At 37.7% G+C, this 20,083-nt stretch overlaps 1 protein-coding gene across 3 annotated transcripts in view; it reads right to left on the reverse strand.

Annotated features, from left to right (window-relative positions):
* LOC103719269 (DNA-directed RNA polymerase I subunit 2) overlaps positions 1-20,083 on the reverse strand; it is a 51,965-nt gene that overhangs the window by 4,347 nt on the left and 27,535 nt on the right. For all 3 annotated transcript variants that reach the window (XM_039116925.1, XM_039116924.1, XM_008808427.4), the window contains 8 exons: positions 19,554-19,795; positions 19,299-19,463; positions 19,011-19,175; positions 18,835-18,909; positions 9,390-9,493; positions 9,221-9,296; positions 6,100-6,225; positions 5,870-6,013 (listed from right to left, as the gene is read on the reverse strand). In XM_039116925.1, coding sequence (XP_038972853.1) covers positions 5,870-6,013; positions 6,100-6,225; positions 9,221-9,296; positions 9,390-9,493; positions 18,835-18,909; positions 19,011-19,175; positions 19,299-19,463; positions 19,554-19,795 — 1,097 coding nt within the window. The remainder of the gene's footprint in view (positions 1-5,869; positions 6,014-6,099; positions 6,226-9,220; positions 9,297-9,389; positions 9,494-18,834; positions 18,910-19,010; positions 19,176-19,298; positions 19,464-19,553; positions 19,796-20,083) is intronic.

Consider the following 20,083-nt stretch of genomic DNA (forward strand, 5'->3'; position numbering starts at 1 on the left):
TAAACCATACTGCAGTCCCATAGAATGATATCAGGATCTCAGGGTCATATTATCAGCACATATGTATTAGTTTCAATCAATAGTGAAGTCTCCATCTATTTATTAAAACTGCAATACATTGACTCAATTCTGTTCTCCAAGTTGTTCCAAGACAAAGCTTCCTGCCTCAAATAAATCTACATCCTTAATTTTGAAAAAATGCATGACCTAAATCAACTAGATTAGGAGCAAGCAGGGGAAAAAATGATCAAAGGTTCCGCTAATAAAGTAAAAAATTTCAGTATAGAGCACAGGGTATGCCACCCGAGCATCAACTCTTTATAAGTCAAAATTCTTTAATAACAGTACAGCTGAATATTAAATATTAATAAAGCCACAAAGCACCAAAAAATAACCAATATACATTTCAGTGTCATACTACACTTGGATGTAACTCAGTAGCAGGAATTTTCCATTTAGGGTGGTGCAATCGCTTCTGAATCTTCTAGAAACTCATCATGCACCTAGTCCTGAGTGTTTATTAAATTTTTAAGAGCCCCAATTCCTGGTACCCGCATTTGACCTGCATCTAGTAACTAAGGGATATAGTAATACTACTGGTAATCTGATCTCAAAACAAGGTGTTTTAAAGTAAAAGTTTTACTAACCTTGTCTTAAACCCCCCCCCCCCACCACCACCACCACCACCACCACCGCAAAAAAAAAAAAAAAGTCAGTTGGTTGCCTGCTTTGTCGTGGGATAAAATTGACCCCAAACTGACTAGTAAGTATTTTATCGGCCATGGATTGGTGTGGTAGGCACTGTATGTACTGGTATTTGGCGAAACAAGATCACTGATTGTAATGCTCCCATCTTTGAGCATCGGGCAGATCAAGCAAGAAATAGCCCTACACCGCATCGAACCAAGCAATCTGTCTAATACCGCTTGGGCAGATCAGAAGTCAGAAGGCTTTGGATTAAGAACAACTGAATTTCGTTGGTGCTTAGATACAAGGTTTGGGGCTAAAACTTAGCAAGGTGATGCCCCCCTCTTTCAGAGATCAAAGAACAAATAATGATTAGATTTAATTGAACTTATAAGGAATATGTTTTAGGCGGAGTTTTTAGTGCATGATCACCAGATTGTTGCTCTAGATCAAATCAAGATAACAGTTTTGGATGAAACCCCAAAAATTCATGTAAATATTAAAATAATACTAGCAAATGATGCTTGTTAGAGTTGGGTGATTTTTAGATTTCCAGTAACCTAATTGCATTTCAGTTGTCAAAGAACATATATACATATATACCAATATATTTTAACTGCATTACATTTACAACATTTGAACCAAAGTTGTACAGCATATTGGCATCCACTCTGTTGATACAACATGCAATGAAAAGTATAGAGTACCAACCACCAATAGATATACCCTCATACTATAAGAAATCCTTGTTTGAGTGATACTAAGCTCGCGATTACTACAGGCATGCTTGACCCGATTTAAACCACAAACCTAGCCTATCGATGATACTCAACTTGGCCTTGCTCGCCTAGTCCATCTCTTCTCTTAAGAGATAAGGCAAAAACAGACACTACCAATGGGTTACACATGGGTACCCATGTGTCACCATGTGGCATCCTTCTCATGCCAATAGCCTCTCCTCTCTCTTAAACTAAGAGGAGAGGTAATGGATCCCCTAACTATCTAAAAGAAGAGATGGAAAGTGTGGAGGGAAAACTATAGAGAGATGTTGAGAAGGAAGAGATGGATTAAAGTCCACTCCCAGCCAAGAATTCAAGAAACCCTCTACCCGTCATCGTGATCGATGCACCAATCTCTTCTTTGCTCTCTACCCTCAGCTTGACCATGCTATATCAAGATGTCTCCACTCTTCTCTATGCTGGAAATGACGACAGGCTAAAACATCACCTTTACTTCAAATGGTTTAAGATCCATTTTCTAGACCTCGATATATTTGAGATTTGACTTATGATCGCTCATGTGATTTAGGCTTTAACTTTTAGCCCAATCAAGAAAAAAATGATAGATATAGAGGAAATCCTATTAAAATTATTTCAAAACTATCCATTATTTTTACCCATTCATGTGTCTAGTGTCTCATTTTTTTGAGAATTATCCTCAATAAGCTAATAAAGATATATTAATTTGATGTGGCCTAATTATTCCAATATTGTCGGACTCGCCAACTTCATCTTTATTAGATAATAACAAATTGACCTTTGGTGTTCTGATCTTGTTAGAATTTGTTTACTGCATTTGTTCTAAGGTATATGACATAGAGGTGTATCCTTATTATATAGCTCATGACTTGTGAACTTATGTAGTTCAATATTCTACTGAGCAGACATCAATAGTTCAGTTCAGTGAACTACAACTGGAAATTAGATACCAATAAACCTTAAATTGGGTGTCCTATTCATAGTTGGTGGTAAACCAAACCAAATACTGGGCTGTCTTCTATTTAGCCGACTGACTTTATTAGTCATAGATAATGTATTAGATTTAATAACCTAATAATTAATTTGAATGACTATACCATACACTAACCTAATTGTACACATGCCCTAATGAAACCCATGAAACTACTGTAGTTTATGATGAGAATAGAGAACTTATGTAGCCTCTCTCTAGCCCAATGGACTTTAGTAGTCGTATTGATGAGCCTAGCAAGCTTGCTTGATTATATGGGAATTGAAAATGAGGAACCCAATTGAGTTGTCTTCCCCATAAACCTTTTTGACTCCAACCTGTAGAGAGAGAGAGAGAGAGACTTCAAGGGTATTCTAGAGTCAACCTTGATGGGTGTGTAAGTGGGCACAAAGGACTTTCTTGGCTTGGTGTATCCTAGGGAGGCAAATTCATCCAAGATCATGCACAGTGGGAACCGATTAAATGTCCTAACAATTGTGCATCACATATGCACACATCAACCTCCAAATGTCTGCAAAATGATTCTGAAATAGTTGCTTATTATGTTGCATTATTTTTGTTTACTACTCCGGATGAATCTAGCTTACATTGGTACAACTACACTGGCATATAGTCCGTGAATATAAAGACAGTAAAATACGAACACAAGCATGAATGTACACGCATATACATGTAAATATGCATATACAATAAGATACAATGGAGAAAGTTAGCATACAACGTCATACAATAGGGTATAACCCAAGGAATGCTGAACCGGCCGGTTCAGCCCGTACCGAACCAATAACGGCTCTGACCTGTCCGATTCGGTGTTAAAAATCCGCACCGGCCCATACTGTTTCTAAAAATTTTTCGGAGCTTTTGGATGCATGAACCAAACCGAACCAGTGGTATCGACGGACCGGTACCGACGCCTACCGGTACATTGGTACGGTCGGTACGGCGGACCTTGGCTATAACCTTACTACTTTTAACTCTCAGGTACTTCTCTTTAAAATTTCAGCTCTAGGATTCTTTTTCTATCTTTGTTAATTTATTCTTTACCTTCTTCCACTTTCTTCTGTCATTCTTGTTTCTTTTTCTTTCTTTTTCTTCCCACTTCTTTCTTTACTCTAGTGAAGATAAAGCTTCTCTTCATCCCTTATCATGCTATTGTTCTAATTCTCCCTCTTCTACTGCATGCATAATCTTTTTCTTTTTAACTTTTATTCGCTCCTTGCTTTCTTCTTTGACCCATCCCTTTTCTTCCTCTTTTACCCCCTCTCCTTAGTTTGTCGATACCTCTTTTTTCACTATTATCTTTTCATCTTGTCCAAAAAAAATGATTATGGTCATCTAGTATAAAGTCAGAAGTATGTCTAGTTTTCATTTCCATCAAGCTTAATTGGAATATCCAAAAAGTTATAAATTAGTGTCATTAACAAGTTGCAGTGTTTTTTTGTCTATTATGAAGTAGAAAGTATACAAAATACTTGAAGCAAGTGATTCTTAACCGAGCATCCTTTAGTATGAGGTGATATAATCAGTATTATCTATTTCCAGTCCAAGTTGATTATATGTTATTGTCCAATAGAAAGAGTATTTACAAGAATTAATCTCTTTTCTCTAAGCTCATAAATTTTAAATTCCTTCAAAGTTAAAAGTGTTCTTAGTAGGTCATGCAATATAGTCAAAAGTGCTCTCGTTTTATCAATAACTTTTGATAAAAGACCCTTTAACTTTATTCCCTGGATGCTTGTTAATTCAGTCCAAGGTTATCAAAAGAAAGATTACCAGGTCAAAATGATTAAGAATTTATGAACGCATAAATCCTTTGTATGCAATATATTCATACTTCAGACATCTGCTTCTAAAAAGGGACTGCCTGTGCCCAAATGTTCAAGCTTCACCCTACCTAGGAACCACTTGATTGCTTTGATATCTGTGATCACAAAGTATGTTTCAGTTTCAATCAACGATCGTCAAACCGGTACCGGTAGGCATACCGGTTGGCCACCGGACCGGTTCGGACTGGTACGAACCGGTACCACTGGTTCAGCCTCCAAAAGCCCAAAAAAATTTGGCCTAGCCAATACCATCGGGTACAGACCGGTACGGAAGACGGTACGGGGACGGTACTAGCTGGCACAGGCCAGTACCGTTTTTTAACGCCGAACCGGACCAGTTCGGTACGGGCCGGTTCGGCATTCATTGGTTTCAATACACTAGGATGAAATTTCGAGAAAAGTATAACAACTTGCATGCAAGAGTTCAATGTTATACCTACAAAAGCTTTTATTAATTTATTTACTAGAAAGACAATGCAAATTTCAAAAGATATTCAAACTTAAAATGCTTTGACCCATAGAAAATTAATTACGTACAGATTTATCAAGGACATTTATTCCAACATTCTTCCAGTCAAAACTTTCTCGTAATCACTGGTTTTAAATAGGTATGCTGCCTTTTACATTATGTGCATGTGAGGATCCTAGTAAGAGGAAGGTTTCCGCACCAATGAGGCTTCATGTGTCAGACATGTAGTCAGTCCATGCTTTAAGAAATATCTTGTACTAGTGGTATAGCATTCCCAACACTGTTAACTGTCTTCAGAAAATTTTAATATCCACAGCAAGAACTAATTCAAGATCTCATAATGGGGTGATTTCATTGAACTTTTCCTTTTCTGATCTCCATTGCTAATTCACAAGGGTTCAATAACATGAATATCCCCACACAATAAGCCTCCCTCTGAAACCATTGTTTATTGTAATAATAGAAAGAACAACCAATATTTGCATAATTGAGCTGGATAAAATAATGGTTGTAACAACAAAATAATGGACAGTAACCAAAAAATTGAGCACTTATTTGCTTCGATCATTGTTTACCTAAATTATTGCTTTTATCCACCTGAAATTTTTACTCAAATGAACAACGAAAAGTCAAACAATGCTGATTATAACAGAATAACAGCTAAATACGGACTGTTATTTAAATGCCATTCACTAATATATATACTTAATGGGAGGCATCTGAAACCATCATAAATGCTGCTATACAATTATAAGCCATTATTTCAAAACTAGGTAATTCTACAAATTTTCAACATCTAGTTTGTTAATCGCTTGTGGCCATAGTTTGAAATCAAAAACCTACTGAATAGATCTCACAGTTGTATGTGACAATTATCGTATATTAAATTCAATTGCATAAACATTGATCGTACAGAAGCAGACATATGCATATGTATATGTATAGTTATAATGCTCCAATCACATAGTTTAGCAAATTGTCCGACAGATAAAATGAATAAATGCTCCATGATTGCCGCTAGCATAGGTTGATGGAAATAAGAGGCATTTTGGTCATTTGACTGTAGGACAACGTGTAGATGCTCTATCTCTTCATGTGTGTGTATATGCATTCAGGCGCACAGTAAGTTCAGGCTTACCTTTTGCATGTAATTCTTTGAGGTAGTACCATCCACAGTAACATAGTCGATAATGACTGGTTCTGAGCCCTTCAGCCGTGTAGGTTTCGTTACACTGGTAAGTGTATTATAAGAGCTATACAAAGGCTCATTTGGGTGTATCACCTGCAAAAGCAAATAGAACTCTCCTTAGGATTGGGTTACACATATCAAAAGGTGAACTACATAATCGATTTTTTTTCGCATGAAACCTGTCCAATGTAAGGAAGGCCATCTGAATCAATTGAAGACTTCATGGTTTTCTCACTGCTCCTCGCAAAGATTTCTAAAACTCGATCTTCTCTGTCATGATTCTTAGTTAAGTCAATAGATTCCGTCTGCATAGCAAAACAATGTGGAAAATGGATTATATTATGACTTTATGAGTAATAAGGTTCAAAATAATCTAATGCTGGTTTAGTTAAACAGAAAGACTGAACAATAAGAAGTCAACAGAAGAAAAAATATGCATATTTGCATGAGAATTTTGCTTGACAGCAAAACGAGTTCCATTGAAATAGTATCCAAGGACTCCAAGGAACTGCAAATATAGCAGCACCAATAATGCTTGAGCTCGTCCTAGATTGTTAAGTGCATGGCATCAATCTTCAAAAGCCAGAGGAAATCCATGAAGACTAAATAAACATGCAGAAAGTTCAGGGTTATAACAATATAGTTGTGCAAGCATTAAATGGCCCTCCATTCCTGACTAATATGACTACCGTGATTATTAAGATGAGCATATAACTGACTGTCATTAAAGCAGAGCCATCAATGAAACATTGCTGGACTTGTATTTATAAATATCTGTTACTAGAGAAATTGCTTGCCACACAGTTAGACCTCCAATGATTAGAAAATATTTTAATTATATCTCTATTGATTAGAGGATATACTAATTATAGGAGTGAGCATGAAAAGAAAAACAATGCGACCAAGAAAAACTATGAATTTGTGCTTCGTCTACTCTGGGACCAGGTCCTGTTTTAATAACTAGACAAGCTCTGGGACCGGGTGCTGCTTCCGCTCCTGTTGAACCAGTTTACATTACTAAGCCCGAACAATGAAATCAAAGATTGAAGCATTTTTAAGCAACTCTCATGTTATATACTACCAATTTATAAACTCTTGAGAGCCACAAAATCAAAAGCTGTACTGCTCTACAAGGCCAATAGGGAATTGGGGATTAGATGTGCCCTGTTGAAAAGGAATTGAAAATAAATATAAAGACATTATGTTGTGCTTCCTCTCTGTCAATGTATTCCTTTGCTGATGTCTTCACCCTGTTATTGACAATTTTAAATCCAGCAACCTTGTAAGAGGCTCCAAAACTTAAAAAGGTTGATCAATGTGTCGAGGAAACAAAAGAACGTTTGGACTTTGGACCCTCTCTTGTTCAAGCCCGAACTAGGCAATTCCAGTCCTGAAATAACATCCATCTATGTATTGCACAACAGTTATGAGTACACAAGCTCTGTATGGTACAGGAGGCTGATGCCCCATATATAGCATGGGTCCGATGCAATCATGACCGTCGTGCAATACACAAATAGACGTGATTTTATGATTGGACCTCTCTGGGCCAGAGCCAAAATGGAGACCAAGGTTCAAAATACCACATATCGATACCATACCAACCAATTGCAGGAATGGCATGCATTGTATTGAGGATTGTGTTAATAAAGGTTATAGATGGATACACATAGATATGCCACAAATACCTGTCTTTTTTTGTGGCCTTCAAACTTTGATCTTGGGTAATTTTATCATATTTTTTTGTCCAAATGTGTTTTTTCAAGAAACAAAGTAGAAGCATCAAGTCAAGTGCCCTAGTCAACATTTTGAGCAAGTGCTTAAGTCATTAATATGCACAAAAATAACTTGCAACCTAGAAACACATTTAAGATACATGTTTTAAAATTAGCAATTAAAATAGAAATAACACAAAAAAAGAATATATTTACAGGACATGAATTCGATGATCAAATATGGTTTAATAGCAACCTGACGGAGTTTCCCCCCAATTTCACTGATTGGTCACTAATTAGGGGTCACATTATTAATTATTTTATTAAAAAAGTTATGAAGAATATAACCTAGCAAAAATGAATATCTATATAAGAGAATGAAATAAATTGGTTGATTTAGTATGAAAAGCCCTAAACTTGTCTCCTGTTCATTTCATTTCCACCTTCAAATGGCTGAAAACAAGAGAGAATCACCCTTTACTAGACTTCCCAAGCAGAACACAAGCATACTTCATAAGTGATTCAAAACCAGTTTAGGGCAAAGCAACCTCAACCAGCTCTCGAACTACTTGATGAACCTAGGTTCAATGATGTTCAGGGGCAATTCAGATGGTTCTCATCCAAATCGAGCCTCCTTGTACCAAGCAAACCCCTCTATAGTGCCTACCACGCAATATGTATCAAATCGCTCAATATTTGAATCCTTGTTGGAAGAAATCCCAACTAAAAAAGAGTAACTTTGAACATTTTAAAAGAAGTGAAACAACTGAATCATAAGTTTGACATGACAAAGATATTATTCCATCATCAACTCATCCTACAACGAACCTAAACCTGAAGTAGAAAACTATATTAGATATAGGTCTTAGGCAAAGACTTCAAATTTGATTGGGTCAATATATGGCCTCACAGGTTTCAGATTAATCAGAATGGACCTGCCTCGAGCCAACAAAAATTAGTTTTAATGCCCAAGTCTATTAGATCTATCCCATTTCATTTAACAATTGAATGTCTCGAAGACTCTCAAACCTCATTTAGCACACTTATAGCCCAACATTATGCTACTACATTTTCTGGTTGGGAAAAACAAAATTGTGCATATTTGCAAAATCGCAATAAAGCAATCAAAAAGTCACCCTTGGCCTTGATAGTCGTAATGTATAAAGAATGATTTTGCGATGTAGTGTATAATCCCCATTAAGGAATGTCATACCGTACTAGTTTGGTATTGGAATGCAGTATGAGGGGCGTATTGACACTTGGTAAGCCGAACTGGCCCCATACCCAGCATATGGACACAGTAACTAGGTGGCACCAATATGGGGCCCCGTATCGAGACGGCGTACCTTGATCCCCATACTTCTTAACAGGAACAAATGCATATAATGACATGATTAGACTGACAGGAACCATGCATTAGAATTATTTACAGTGCAAATATTAGAACAAATGTTTTCATTGCAAATGTTGAATGATTTATGAAATTCAATATTCTTTTGTGAAAGAATGTAAAAGATTATTTAAATTGATTGCGACATTCATATAGAGTTGAGAAATTGATGCATCGTTTAGAAAAGCAAGGAACCTGATATATATGCCCACGACATAGCCCACGATCAACAGATGACTTATTTAAGATCATGGCATCCTCCATATCATAACTGAAATATGTAAAATATATATAATTAAATAACTAACATGATAGCTGATTCAAAATTGGTGGTAAAAAAATTTGGTTCCATTAATGGCTTTACCCCGTGTATGCCAAAACTGCTACAATTGCATTTGTCCCTGTCGGGAATTCATCCATGCAATATTTACTGTATGAAGCTGTCCGCACAATTGGTGATTGTGGAGTCTACAAGAAGACAATTGACATTTTTATAAATGCAAAAGGTAAAGATATAATTGTAATACTGCTCAATCAATGGAGAAAAGGACAAATAACTAATTACAATTAAAGAAGCATATAACAAAACACTGTGTTACTAAAAACATTATAGCAAATAAACTGTCTAAATCTAAGATGGAACGACAATTCTATATTATGGTGCTCAACTTACTACAGAAAATAATCACAAAAGTGCCAATCATCTAAATAATAGAAAATCATTCATGAACCTAGAAATCAAACATGATGTGCTATAGAGTCTAGATAAACTACAAATACAGCATGAATGAAAAAAAGAAGTACATATTAGCAGGTTCTGAATTTTGAAAATAGCAAATTAGAAATCAAAACAGGATCATTACTCAAGCCTGCCATTTAACATGAAATTACGACATCGAGTGCCTAAAACTACAACGCTCAGGATTCTAGATACCATTTGCATGGAATTCTACCTTGCGATAACATGCCTTATATAACTTCTAAATAACCTGGCAGGATCTATGGAGAGAACATAGTTGACAGCAGTTTAAATTTACAGACCATCTGGCCTAAAATATAATTGCTCAAACCTACCAAATCAGGCAATAGCAAGTTTAAATTAAGTTAGAGCAAGTACACCTAAAAGACCTTTGAGATTTTTAATTGAAGAAAGGAACAAAAATATATGTTTACAAGAATTATGGTGCAACAGCATAACAATAACATTGACTACTTGGAATGGATAAGAGTATGAAAGAAAACCCAATACACATGGCAACACATTTAGGAGAGACAGGTTTGAAGAAAGACTCCATGTACTTCATGTGACGCAGAAGACAACTTGTTTATGAAGGTTCAAGAAACCACGAAAACTGAAATTATACCTTTACATCCAAAAATTTCAAAGAGACAACAGAATCAAAAAAAAAAAACTGAAAAGTATCTGTTTTATTCACCATGACCTTAAAGCATAAGGTTTCCCATACCTTTTGATTTACTTTTACAAGACAAAATGAACTAGAAATTTATTAAATTTGGTACGTAGAATGAGAGACTGACAAGAGTCCAAATAATTAGTAAACGATCATGTAAAAAAGGAAAAGAAAAAACAACTAACTGGAAGAAACAAAATAATTTCAAGGCTTCAAATCCAGTGGTATGGAGGCATACCAGTTTTAACATGGAACGACATGCCCACGAATTATCCCCTCCCAATGGTTGGGATGCAAGGGACAGGATACTTGGGCTAAAATCAACATTTAAGCTACCAAAAAAGTACACCTAATCTGCCAAGTTTAGCACTGGGCAGTGTATCTCAGTGGGCCGTCAAATAAAATAGACATCCAAGCAGTGAAATAGTGAAATGAGTAAGCAAAGCAAGGAATCCTAGCTAGGTAACTTCCCACTCTCACAACAAAGGCTGCCACTCCTAGCCTTCCCTCTCTCTCTCTCCCCCTGCAGACTGTTGCCTTCTACTGCTCGGCTTGAATGCAGGAGGAGAAAGCCATGAACCATGTCCCAACGCTCACAAACCACTACTAACTGCTGTGGGGAGGCTATCGCCCATCCTTCACCCCTCCTTTTCTTGCTGAAACAGTATGATAGCAATGGTATTGTCTCGTTCGGCCAGTATTTTAAACCATAAGAAATTTAAAAGGAATGCTTTCACTTCTTGGTTGTTGTAATCACGAATGCCCTCAAAATTGGAATATTTTGCCAATGAAGCATCTATCACTTTACTAAATTTGAGGGGATCTTATAAAATTAGATTTTGGTACTCAATATCAATCTAGTTAAACCCTTGGAGCATAGAGGACAAAAGATGTGATTTTTCTCAATCTAAATTGTCAATGCAACAAAGATATAGGATTTCATATATAGTTACATGCCTTCAACATATGAATGGTCAAACAAGTTATGCACCTATAAGAATCATGAGTTACCTTTTTTGTTGACACATCCAACTTCAGCATATGAATGGTCAGCCTCCTAATCATATGCCAACTCAACAAGCAACAATGATGACCATAAAGTTCTTATTTTGTACTACAAAATTCTTCAGGGTATTAGTCCAGACTGGTGTGGGTGAAAAATACAGCTTGATCAAACAGCTTTCCTCCTTGGTACCAAAAATACAAGGACAATCAACAAGGGAAAGTCAAATTCCAAATGAATATATGACACGTTATCTTAAAAAATGCGTTAGGGGCCTGGTTTAAATGCATTCGACCCTACAGCGACTCAACTAGGCCGCATTGGTGCAAAAAAGAAAATCAGCCCGAAATAAGGGAGCAACTAAGCGCATGTCAGTGCCTAAATCAAGTGCTCAGGGTAGACAATGGGGCGAGACCATTGGTCCAAATCAGATAGGGTACCCTAAAACGTGCTTTCCCAATTTATTTCTCCCCACCTACTTTCCTGACCAGATCTAGTGGTGGTCATGGCTTGGTTGGTGGTGGTCGTCAATCGGCCACCAAGTGGCAAGCGATGTCTACTACTTGAGTGATAGCTGACAAATAATGCTGGATTTTACCTTTTCTCCTGATCAAATCTATATGGCTATGACCTGGTTGGTGCTGATCATCAATAGGGTAGTAGGTGATGAACAGCAGTGGGGAAAGTGGCTCAAGTAAGTTCCTTTATTCTCTTCCTCTTCCTCCTCTTCTTCTTCTGTTCCCTGCAGTGCTCTCCTTGTTATTAGCGGAGCCATAACCAACAGCTGCAACTTCTGGAAGTACCAATAACACCAGCATATGTTGCCACTATTAGACTTCTACAATGGGGTTGTGGTTGGACTGTCATCTAAGCACCAACCTAGCACCTAGGCACTAAGTGGCCCCCAGGCTGCTCGCCTTGCACCTCTCGTCTTTTAAAACCACGGTGATATGAAACGAATCAAACAATCAAATAGATGACAAAGTCCTTTTATAGCAGCAATTGAGCATTCCTAGTTATGCAACAACCATCTGAACCTTCTCTTGCAGATCACTTAGGCATGAGCACCAAATCTTTTTAGCCACAAATCCCCACATCCATACCCTTCTTGAACGTAACCAGAACCCTACACAATTTCAAACCTGGTATCCCCAGCCATGGTCAATGCCACTTACTCACAGCCATCCTCGTCCTCCACCCTACTGCATCTCTCTGCAATTCAACAAAATGCAGTTGAGAATGTGAGATGTGCAAGAACAGGAGTTTCTTCCAGCTTGCACAAAGATAAAACCTAATTCCCTCATTTCTCCCAACCACACAAGAACCCAATGCCATCCCAAACCCAATTTTAACAATAAGAACAGCCTCACCTTATTTATAGAAAGCCATCTCCAAATAACATCTCCAGATGTACACCAGTCAAACCTATTTAAGTGCATCTCTGGATCCAACTTGTAGATATTGGATAAAAGACCGGGTTTGAATTGCATTCTAATGGTTGATCCCAAGTCCAAATCCACGTGTTTTTAGGCCAAGTTCCATGTCCTCATAAAGCCCAAGGTTGATAAAAATTAAGGAGAGGGATAGTTGGATAATTTTTATTTAGAGAAGAGGAGAAAAGATGGATGAAAAAGAAACAAGCATGCTATGTGAATCCAACACACAATTAGAAGGGATAATATATCTTAGGTTTTTGGATCTTGATTTGCAAAGTATTTTTTGAGCCGATGTTGTCATTATGAAGACCAATTTTAGTGACAAGGCACAGTTTGAGATGGACTTAAGGGCCAGCTTGAGATGGACTTGGAGCACTTCAGCCAAGTGACACATTGACAACTATACATTTCCTTTCAAGTGACACCTTCCCAACCTATCCAATGACTTTGAAAAGCAAGACAAAAACCACAAGTATGAAAATTGCTGGAAGACATTAGTACTTTATTTTTGGAAAACAATTCTTGGATCACGAGGATCTAAGGCCCTTAATCACTTGGACCTAGTAATGCAAGTTAAATTCAATAAAAACTGTAAGATGAGGATAAAGGAGGTTGAGCTCAAGTAGTAACAGTGTAAGAGTATAATCCAATAACGGAGTATTGAACGTCTTCAATCTCATATGGGGCTTAACAGCTATTACTTGTATAACTTTTTTTTTTGCAACTCATGGCCTTAAGATACATGCTTTCCATAAATGTGCAGGACCAAACTCTGCACCTCCCATAGGTGAAGGCTATTTTCCTTACTTTACTGGCTAGCAGCCCCCCCCCCCTCAAACAATCTAGCAGCCATCACTACGCACAAAAGTTGTATGACTACTAAGGCCCCGTTTGGGGGAACTATTGGCAGTAGACCTTTTGGAAGTAGAGCTTTTGAAAGTAGAACTTTCTGAAGTAGAATTTTTATAAAAAGTTGTTTGCTGTTTGGTAACTACATTTCTAAAATGTTGTGCTACTTTAACATATGTTTCGTAAATAAATTGAGAAAGTACTTTTGGTATGACAAAATGACAATAAAGGACATTGCATAGTATTATACAACAGAGCATAATAAAATATAATATATATTAATACATAAATATATGATATAGTATAATATTACTATAATGTAATATAATATTGTTATAATATAGTAATATAATATTGTATACTATAGCATAATAATTTAATATAATATTAAATTATTTAACATAACATATCAATGCATTATGATATAATGTAATATAATATTATATTTATAGTATAATACAATAATAAAGGTATAAAATATTATAATTATTAGCGTAAATTAATTTTTCATAATATTACAAATTTTCTACCTGGTGATAAAATTGGTTAAACAATTATTAAAGAAACATTTGTGTAATTGTTATATTTTATCACGGATATTTTGTTCCAAAAAATAACTTTCCGACCGGACCTAAAAGTGCTTTTCTGGAAAGCTCCAAAATATAGCTTCTCCCAAAAAGCTATTTTTCGCTTTATAGAAAAGCTAAAATAGCTTTCCGAAATTTTTACCAAATACCCTTATTTCATCTAAAAGTACTTTTGGAGAGCCAGAAAGTACTTTTTGGCCCTCCAAAAGCTCCCCAAAACAGGGCCTAAATCATCTAACGCTCCAGACCTCTTTGCTTGACAAATCTGTGCAAACATAGACTTGCACATGGAGAAAGAAAAAGAGTTCAGAGATCCGAGCAATGCTCCATTGGTTCAAGCGGGGATAGGAGTTGTGGCTCCAAGGATAGGAACTGAACAGAAACAGAAGCAAAACTACAAATAGAAGATTAAAAGCATGGTCTGCTAAACCGACCTGTACCGGTCGATTCAGCCTGTACCGAACTGGTGCCGACAGGCATCGGTACGGTACAGCGTATAAAAACGGTTCCGACCCAAACTGGGTCGGAATCGATTGGTTCCGTAATTGGACCAGCTTGAACCGGGCCGGTTCGCGCCGGTACCGGCTTGCTAGAGCCCGCGTGGGCGGCATTTAACGCGTCCGCGCGAACGCGTTTTTTTTTGGGAAATGCGTGCAGACGCGCGAGCAGAGAACGCATGGCTGCGCGCAATTCCCCGGGCAAGAACCGTGCCCATGCGGGCTGCCAGCCCGCATGCTGGCATTAAATGCCACTCTGTGGCTTTTGACGGGTCCGCGCGCGTCTGCGGACGCGCGCGGAAGCGTTTTTTTTGTTTTTTTTTGAGAATCGCGCGCGGACGTGCGACAGGAGAACACGCGCCCGCACGCGATTCCCCTCGCAGGAACCGCGCCCGCGCGCGAGTCCCCAGCAGGGAATCGCACCCGAGCGCGGTTCCCCGCGCGGGGCACCGCGCCCACGCGGGCTACCAGCCCACATGGGGGCATTAAATGCCACAGAGTGGCCGCACGCGCGGCTCCGATTCGGTACCGATTCCAAGCAAGTACCGAACTGAAACCGTACCGGTGCCGGTGCTCACCGGTATGCCGGTACGGTCGGTCCGGCGAACCTTGATTAAAAGCTTAACAAAAAAAAACATTATCAAGTATAAACGCAAAGGAGTATTTGTGTTTCTTTATGTACAAAGGACTGTGTTCCCAATTCTCCAGTGATATCAAAACCTAAGGGCATGGAACACACATTTTAACCATATTTAGGAAGGAACTTTAATGGAGCACAAATGTTAAAAAACATTTTTTTGGTCCATTTAGATGTCACAGGTCCTATATTGCCCTTACATCATAACCTTTTCCCACAAAATTTGTATTCATATATGATCATTCCAGCTGAAGGCACTGTTCCACTATATTGTCTCAGACTGAGACTCTCAGTTGACATTATTGTTTAATGTAAGCAATTTTACCACATAGATCCCTTGAAATAATTATGAGAAGGCCCCATAAAACAAGTGAAGTAGCACTTTTATCTTTCCACTATCTTTCTTTAATGGTAATACTGGGTAACACTATCATGTACAAGAACAAAATTTACTTAATGCTTATTCATATCACAAAAATATTAGCATTTTTTGGCATAATTCAATCAACATTTCAACAATGATTAGGTACACTTATCACTTATGTCCTTCATTACAATCACAGGTTTCAGCTTATCATGTAAATATTGCATTTCATCTAAAGTAGCATGCATTCCAAATGGCACCCGAAGCTTAGAAAATCAATTCTCTACTAGAGACTCACACAAGTGATCAAAGATAATACGTCATTCGCTATGCCATAGCCACATCTGCCAGCTTTAAGTCCTTTAGTTATAACCCTTAGTATTCTAAAATGCAGTGCCTACAGCTGCATATGTGCCCACAATGCATATGCGGTCCCTTGATGGCACTGCATTGCCTACATGGAGTCCTATATCCAGTCATACCGCATATACACCTAAAAAAATAATCCGCTTAGCATGCGCATCCACATATGTGGCCTGCTTAGTATCGTATGGCTGCATATGTGATCTTACTTAGCATTTTCGAGCCACAAATACAGCCCGCTATTATGTAGGCCCATCTATGTGAAGCAAACTCAACCTAATGGTTAGGTTAGATATGGTTTCAGTTGGGCCTGATATGGATATTAATAGTGCTAAAATCTTGATTATGCTATAATCATTGTTATCGGTTATTAAATAACAGTAATAAACACTAATTGTTAGTTATTATTGTTATCAGTATTTCTATTACCCATCCAAAAAAAAAAATTCATTATTGTTGTTTTTCATTGGATTTAATATATTATACTTGTTTTTAAAGCAATTAAAATATAGAAACTGCATATACACCCCCCTGCATACCGTATATGTACTACACAATAGCTTGATCACCTGCATATCAAGCTACTTTCTAAAACACTTACAAACCTTCAAAAGGGCAACTCTATGTTAATGCAGATTTTACCAACCTATTTTAGAAACTTGCAACCAAGGTCAGCCGTACCAATGGGCACCGGTATCAGTACCGTACCGAACCGGACCGAAACGGAGAAGGCCGTGCGCTGTGGTCAGAAAGGCCATAGGGCGCGGAAAAATTAATATTTAACCTGTACCGGTGCGAACTGGTCTCGTATCAGTGTGAATCGAGCCGGTTTGCATCGAGACGGAGTTGGAACCGATCAGTTCCGACCCAGATGGGGTCATAACCGATTTTAAGGGCTGTACCGGACCAGTGCATGTCGGTACGAGATGGGCTGAACCGACCGGACAGGCACCGGTCCGGTATAGGCTGAATAGACCGGAACATGCTTGCAACAATGCTCTCCTCAAGTTGTATCACCCACTTTTTTGATAATTCAACACAAACTCAAGAGTCAAGACCTTCCTTTAAATGGACCTCCTTATAATTTCATTTATCGTTGTTATGATCTTAGGGATTCATCATCATTTTCCTTGATCCATGCTTAGAATATGGGGGGGTTTTACTAATTAAGTTATTCTCTTGCAGATGAAATGAATTTTGGCAAACATACAACATCCCAGACGTACCAATCTGCTCCATCTAACACTATGAGTTATTCCTTTGCTCATCACTCCATCAATGTTAATGATGGACTTATTTCAAAATATTTCTGGTTAGAAGCTCATCTCTCAACACTATTCAATCTTATCATTATTTTCGACCATGGTCCTCCATAAGATGCCAGCCCTAGTCTGTTAGTTACACTTGATTCTCTCAAGAAACAAAAACTATATTAACTTCTATAATCTTGCTTTTTGATACAATTCAACTTAAGATCTCTCTATCTACTCTCAGACCTTAATATCCAACGTCCTTACAAAATATATCATTTAACACCATATTCCTCAAAAACGTTTCCAACATTTGCTGTAAAACAGACTGTCATCGACTCATATGAACTTAAATCATGTTTGACATGCATAAAACCTAAAATTTTGTTGATTTGGTTGGAAAGGAAGTTGATGGAAAGAAAAGGTTAGCTATGCAGAAAAGCAAAGTTGGGAAGGAAACATTAAAATCAAGGTTCACCAAATCATGCCGAACCAGGCAATTCATGATGTACTGAACTCAACCAATCAGTGACTGGCATGGTTAGGCCCTTCAATTCGATCCTCTTTTTAAGATATAAGGTGGGCGACCAAGCGAGCGGCCTCTCAAAGCTTCTCTCAACAATCTCTCCCTCTCCATCTATGCGAGTCTCTCCCTCTCTCTTCACGATCTCTCTCCTAGTGTTCTCTCTCCCCCAACAATCTATGTTGATGGACATCGACGTCAACACTAACGCCTCTCCCTCAGTACACCCCTCTCCTCCCTCTTCACCCTCTCCTTCTCACTCTTTCTCCCCTTTGTCTTCTCTGTCCCTGTTGGTTCCCCTCCTTCTAGAGTTAGGGTTAGCATCAGGGTCTCTCCCTCTCTCCCTTCCATTTCTCGCAATCTTTCACCTCCGATACACCTCGGCTTGGTATTGTATGTACATTACCATATTGAACGAGTGTTAGCTAATACAAGCCCCAGTACCAGTTCCGCAAACCTTGCTTAAAATGCTACCTTCCAACTTACCAAGTTAAAAACATATTGGTAAACATAATAAACCTATTGATCCATTCAGTTATCATGAAACAAAAATTTTAGAAGCATGTCATTAGCAAAAAACTCTGCATCACAAAAATTTGCACATGGTTGCCTTCGGAAGGCTAAAACTCATGTAATCAAAGTCTTCAAGTTGCCTCTTTCCAAAAATTATCTCAAAGGCACGAGACTACTAATGAATAAAGAGCTTAATAATTCAAAAGAAAAATTAAAGACTAAAAGGACCAGTAAGATGTAGTTTGTCAAGAAGCAGTCTGATGGTTCAAAGCAGCCCAAACCTTAGGATAATTGAAATAGTAGGCCTTTTATGCAATGGGGCATCTTTCATCGTCAAATAAATGCAACAACGGAATATATTTAGATCAACCATACCTGAAGATGATATGACTTCACATCTGCACGAAATTGTAAAGCTTGGGCAGAAAAACCCATTGTCTGCTTTGCCATCTAAAGAACCCCAAAGAAATGGAGAAGGGTAAGATCCAAAATAACAACATTTAAACTCTCCTTTTTTCACGCATATTTAAATTTTAGCAGAAGTTAAAAACCTGACACTGGTACATGTTGCGAGGACTCTGATTGTGATCAGACCAAGGAGTGAGATTGGCAACTACACTAAGTATTCCAGTTGGGTGGATTTCTTCATGTGTTGCAGGGAAGGACTCTCTTCTTCCACCATCTCCACCATCAGCACATCTTATTTCCATAAAAGCCTAATTAATCATGTAAAATGAAATAGTCTTTCATTAGATAACTTAAAACTCATACGGCAACTTAAAAAAATTATAATAGTAAACAAGAAAATATAAAAATAAGATGAACCATTGCTATTTCACCTGTTCAAATGGCCCAATAAGCTCAATGTTAAGATTGCTGTCTGAAGAATGGGATATATTTCTAACTGGCCGAATAAATCTTGATGGAGAAGTAAACAGGTACAAGCCAGGATAGGTCCCACCCAAACTCAGGGGTACATAGCCGACCTCCAAATCATTAGGAACCTGTAAAATTGCCATCATTAATGTTATTGTTTAAGAAAAAGAAAAATAAAACTAGAAAAACAAATAAGCACCAAATTCAACAATACAGACCCCTGACAGAGATGAAAGTTTTAAGCTCCGAATGTGTGCAACAGCTTTCTCAACTTTACTAGAAGCAATTGAGCCTACGACACATCCATCTAAAAGAACATGAAGAACTACTGGAGGGCCAGCCCGCTCAAGCTTCGGCAGCAAGGGTGTCATTCCAACCCCAACCAAAACAGTCATAATAGACATTCTTATTTTAAGAAAATCTTTAACTTTTCCTTCAGAATCATAGAAAGATGAAATGCCTGAAACATAAAGTTCTATGAACATTAGCTGTTTAGTTACATGATACATCTTAACTTAGAAGTTTCTACATCAACCTCTAGCAAAATTTTGAAGAATATACATTAAAACATCAAACTTATAAGTGACAGCTGTCAGGAAATATAAGCAAAACCATATAAAATGATCCAAACCAAATGGTAAGTTTGAAAATAAATGATATTTTCTTCTAGGATTATAACACATTCTTCACCAAGCCAGTAGCATGAGTTACAATGAAAATGATGATCACCAGTTAATAATGTATCTAG

The sequence above is a fragment of the Phoenix dactylifera genome, unplaced genomic scaffold (genome assembly GCF_009389715.1).
Source record: "Phoenix dactylifera cultivar Barhee BC4 unplaced genomic scaffold, palm_55x_up_171113_PBpolish2nd_filt_p 000144F, whole genome shotgun sequence".
Classification (NCBI taxonomy): domain Eukaryota; kingdom Viridiplantae; phylum Streptophyta; class Magnoliopsida; order Arecales; family Arecaceae; genus Phoenix; species Phoenix dactylifera.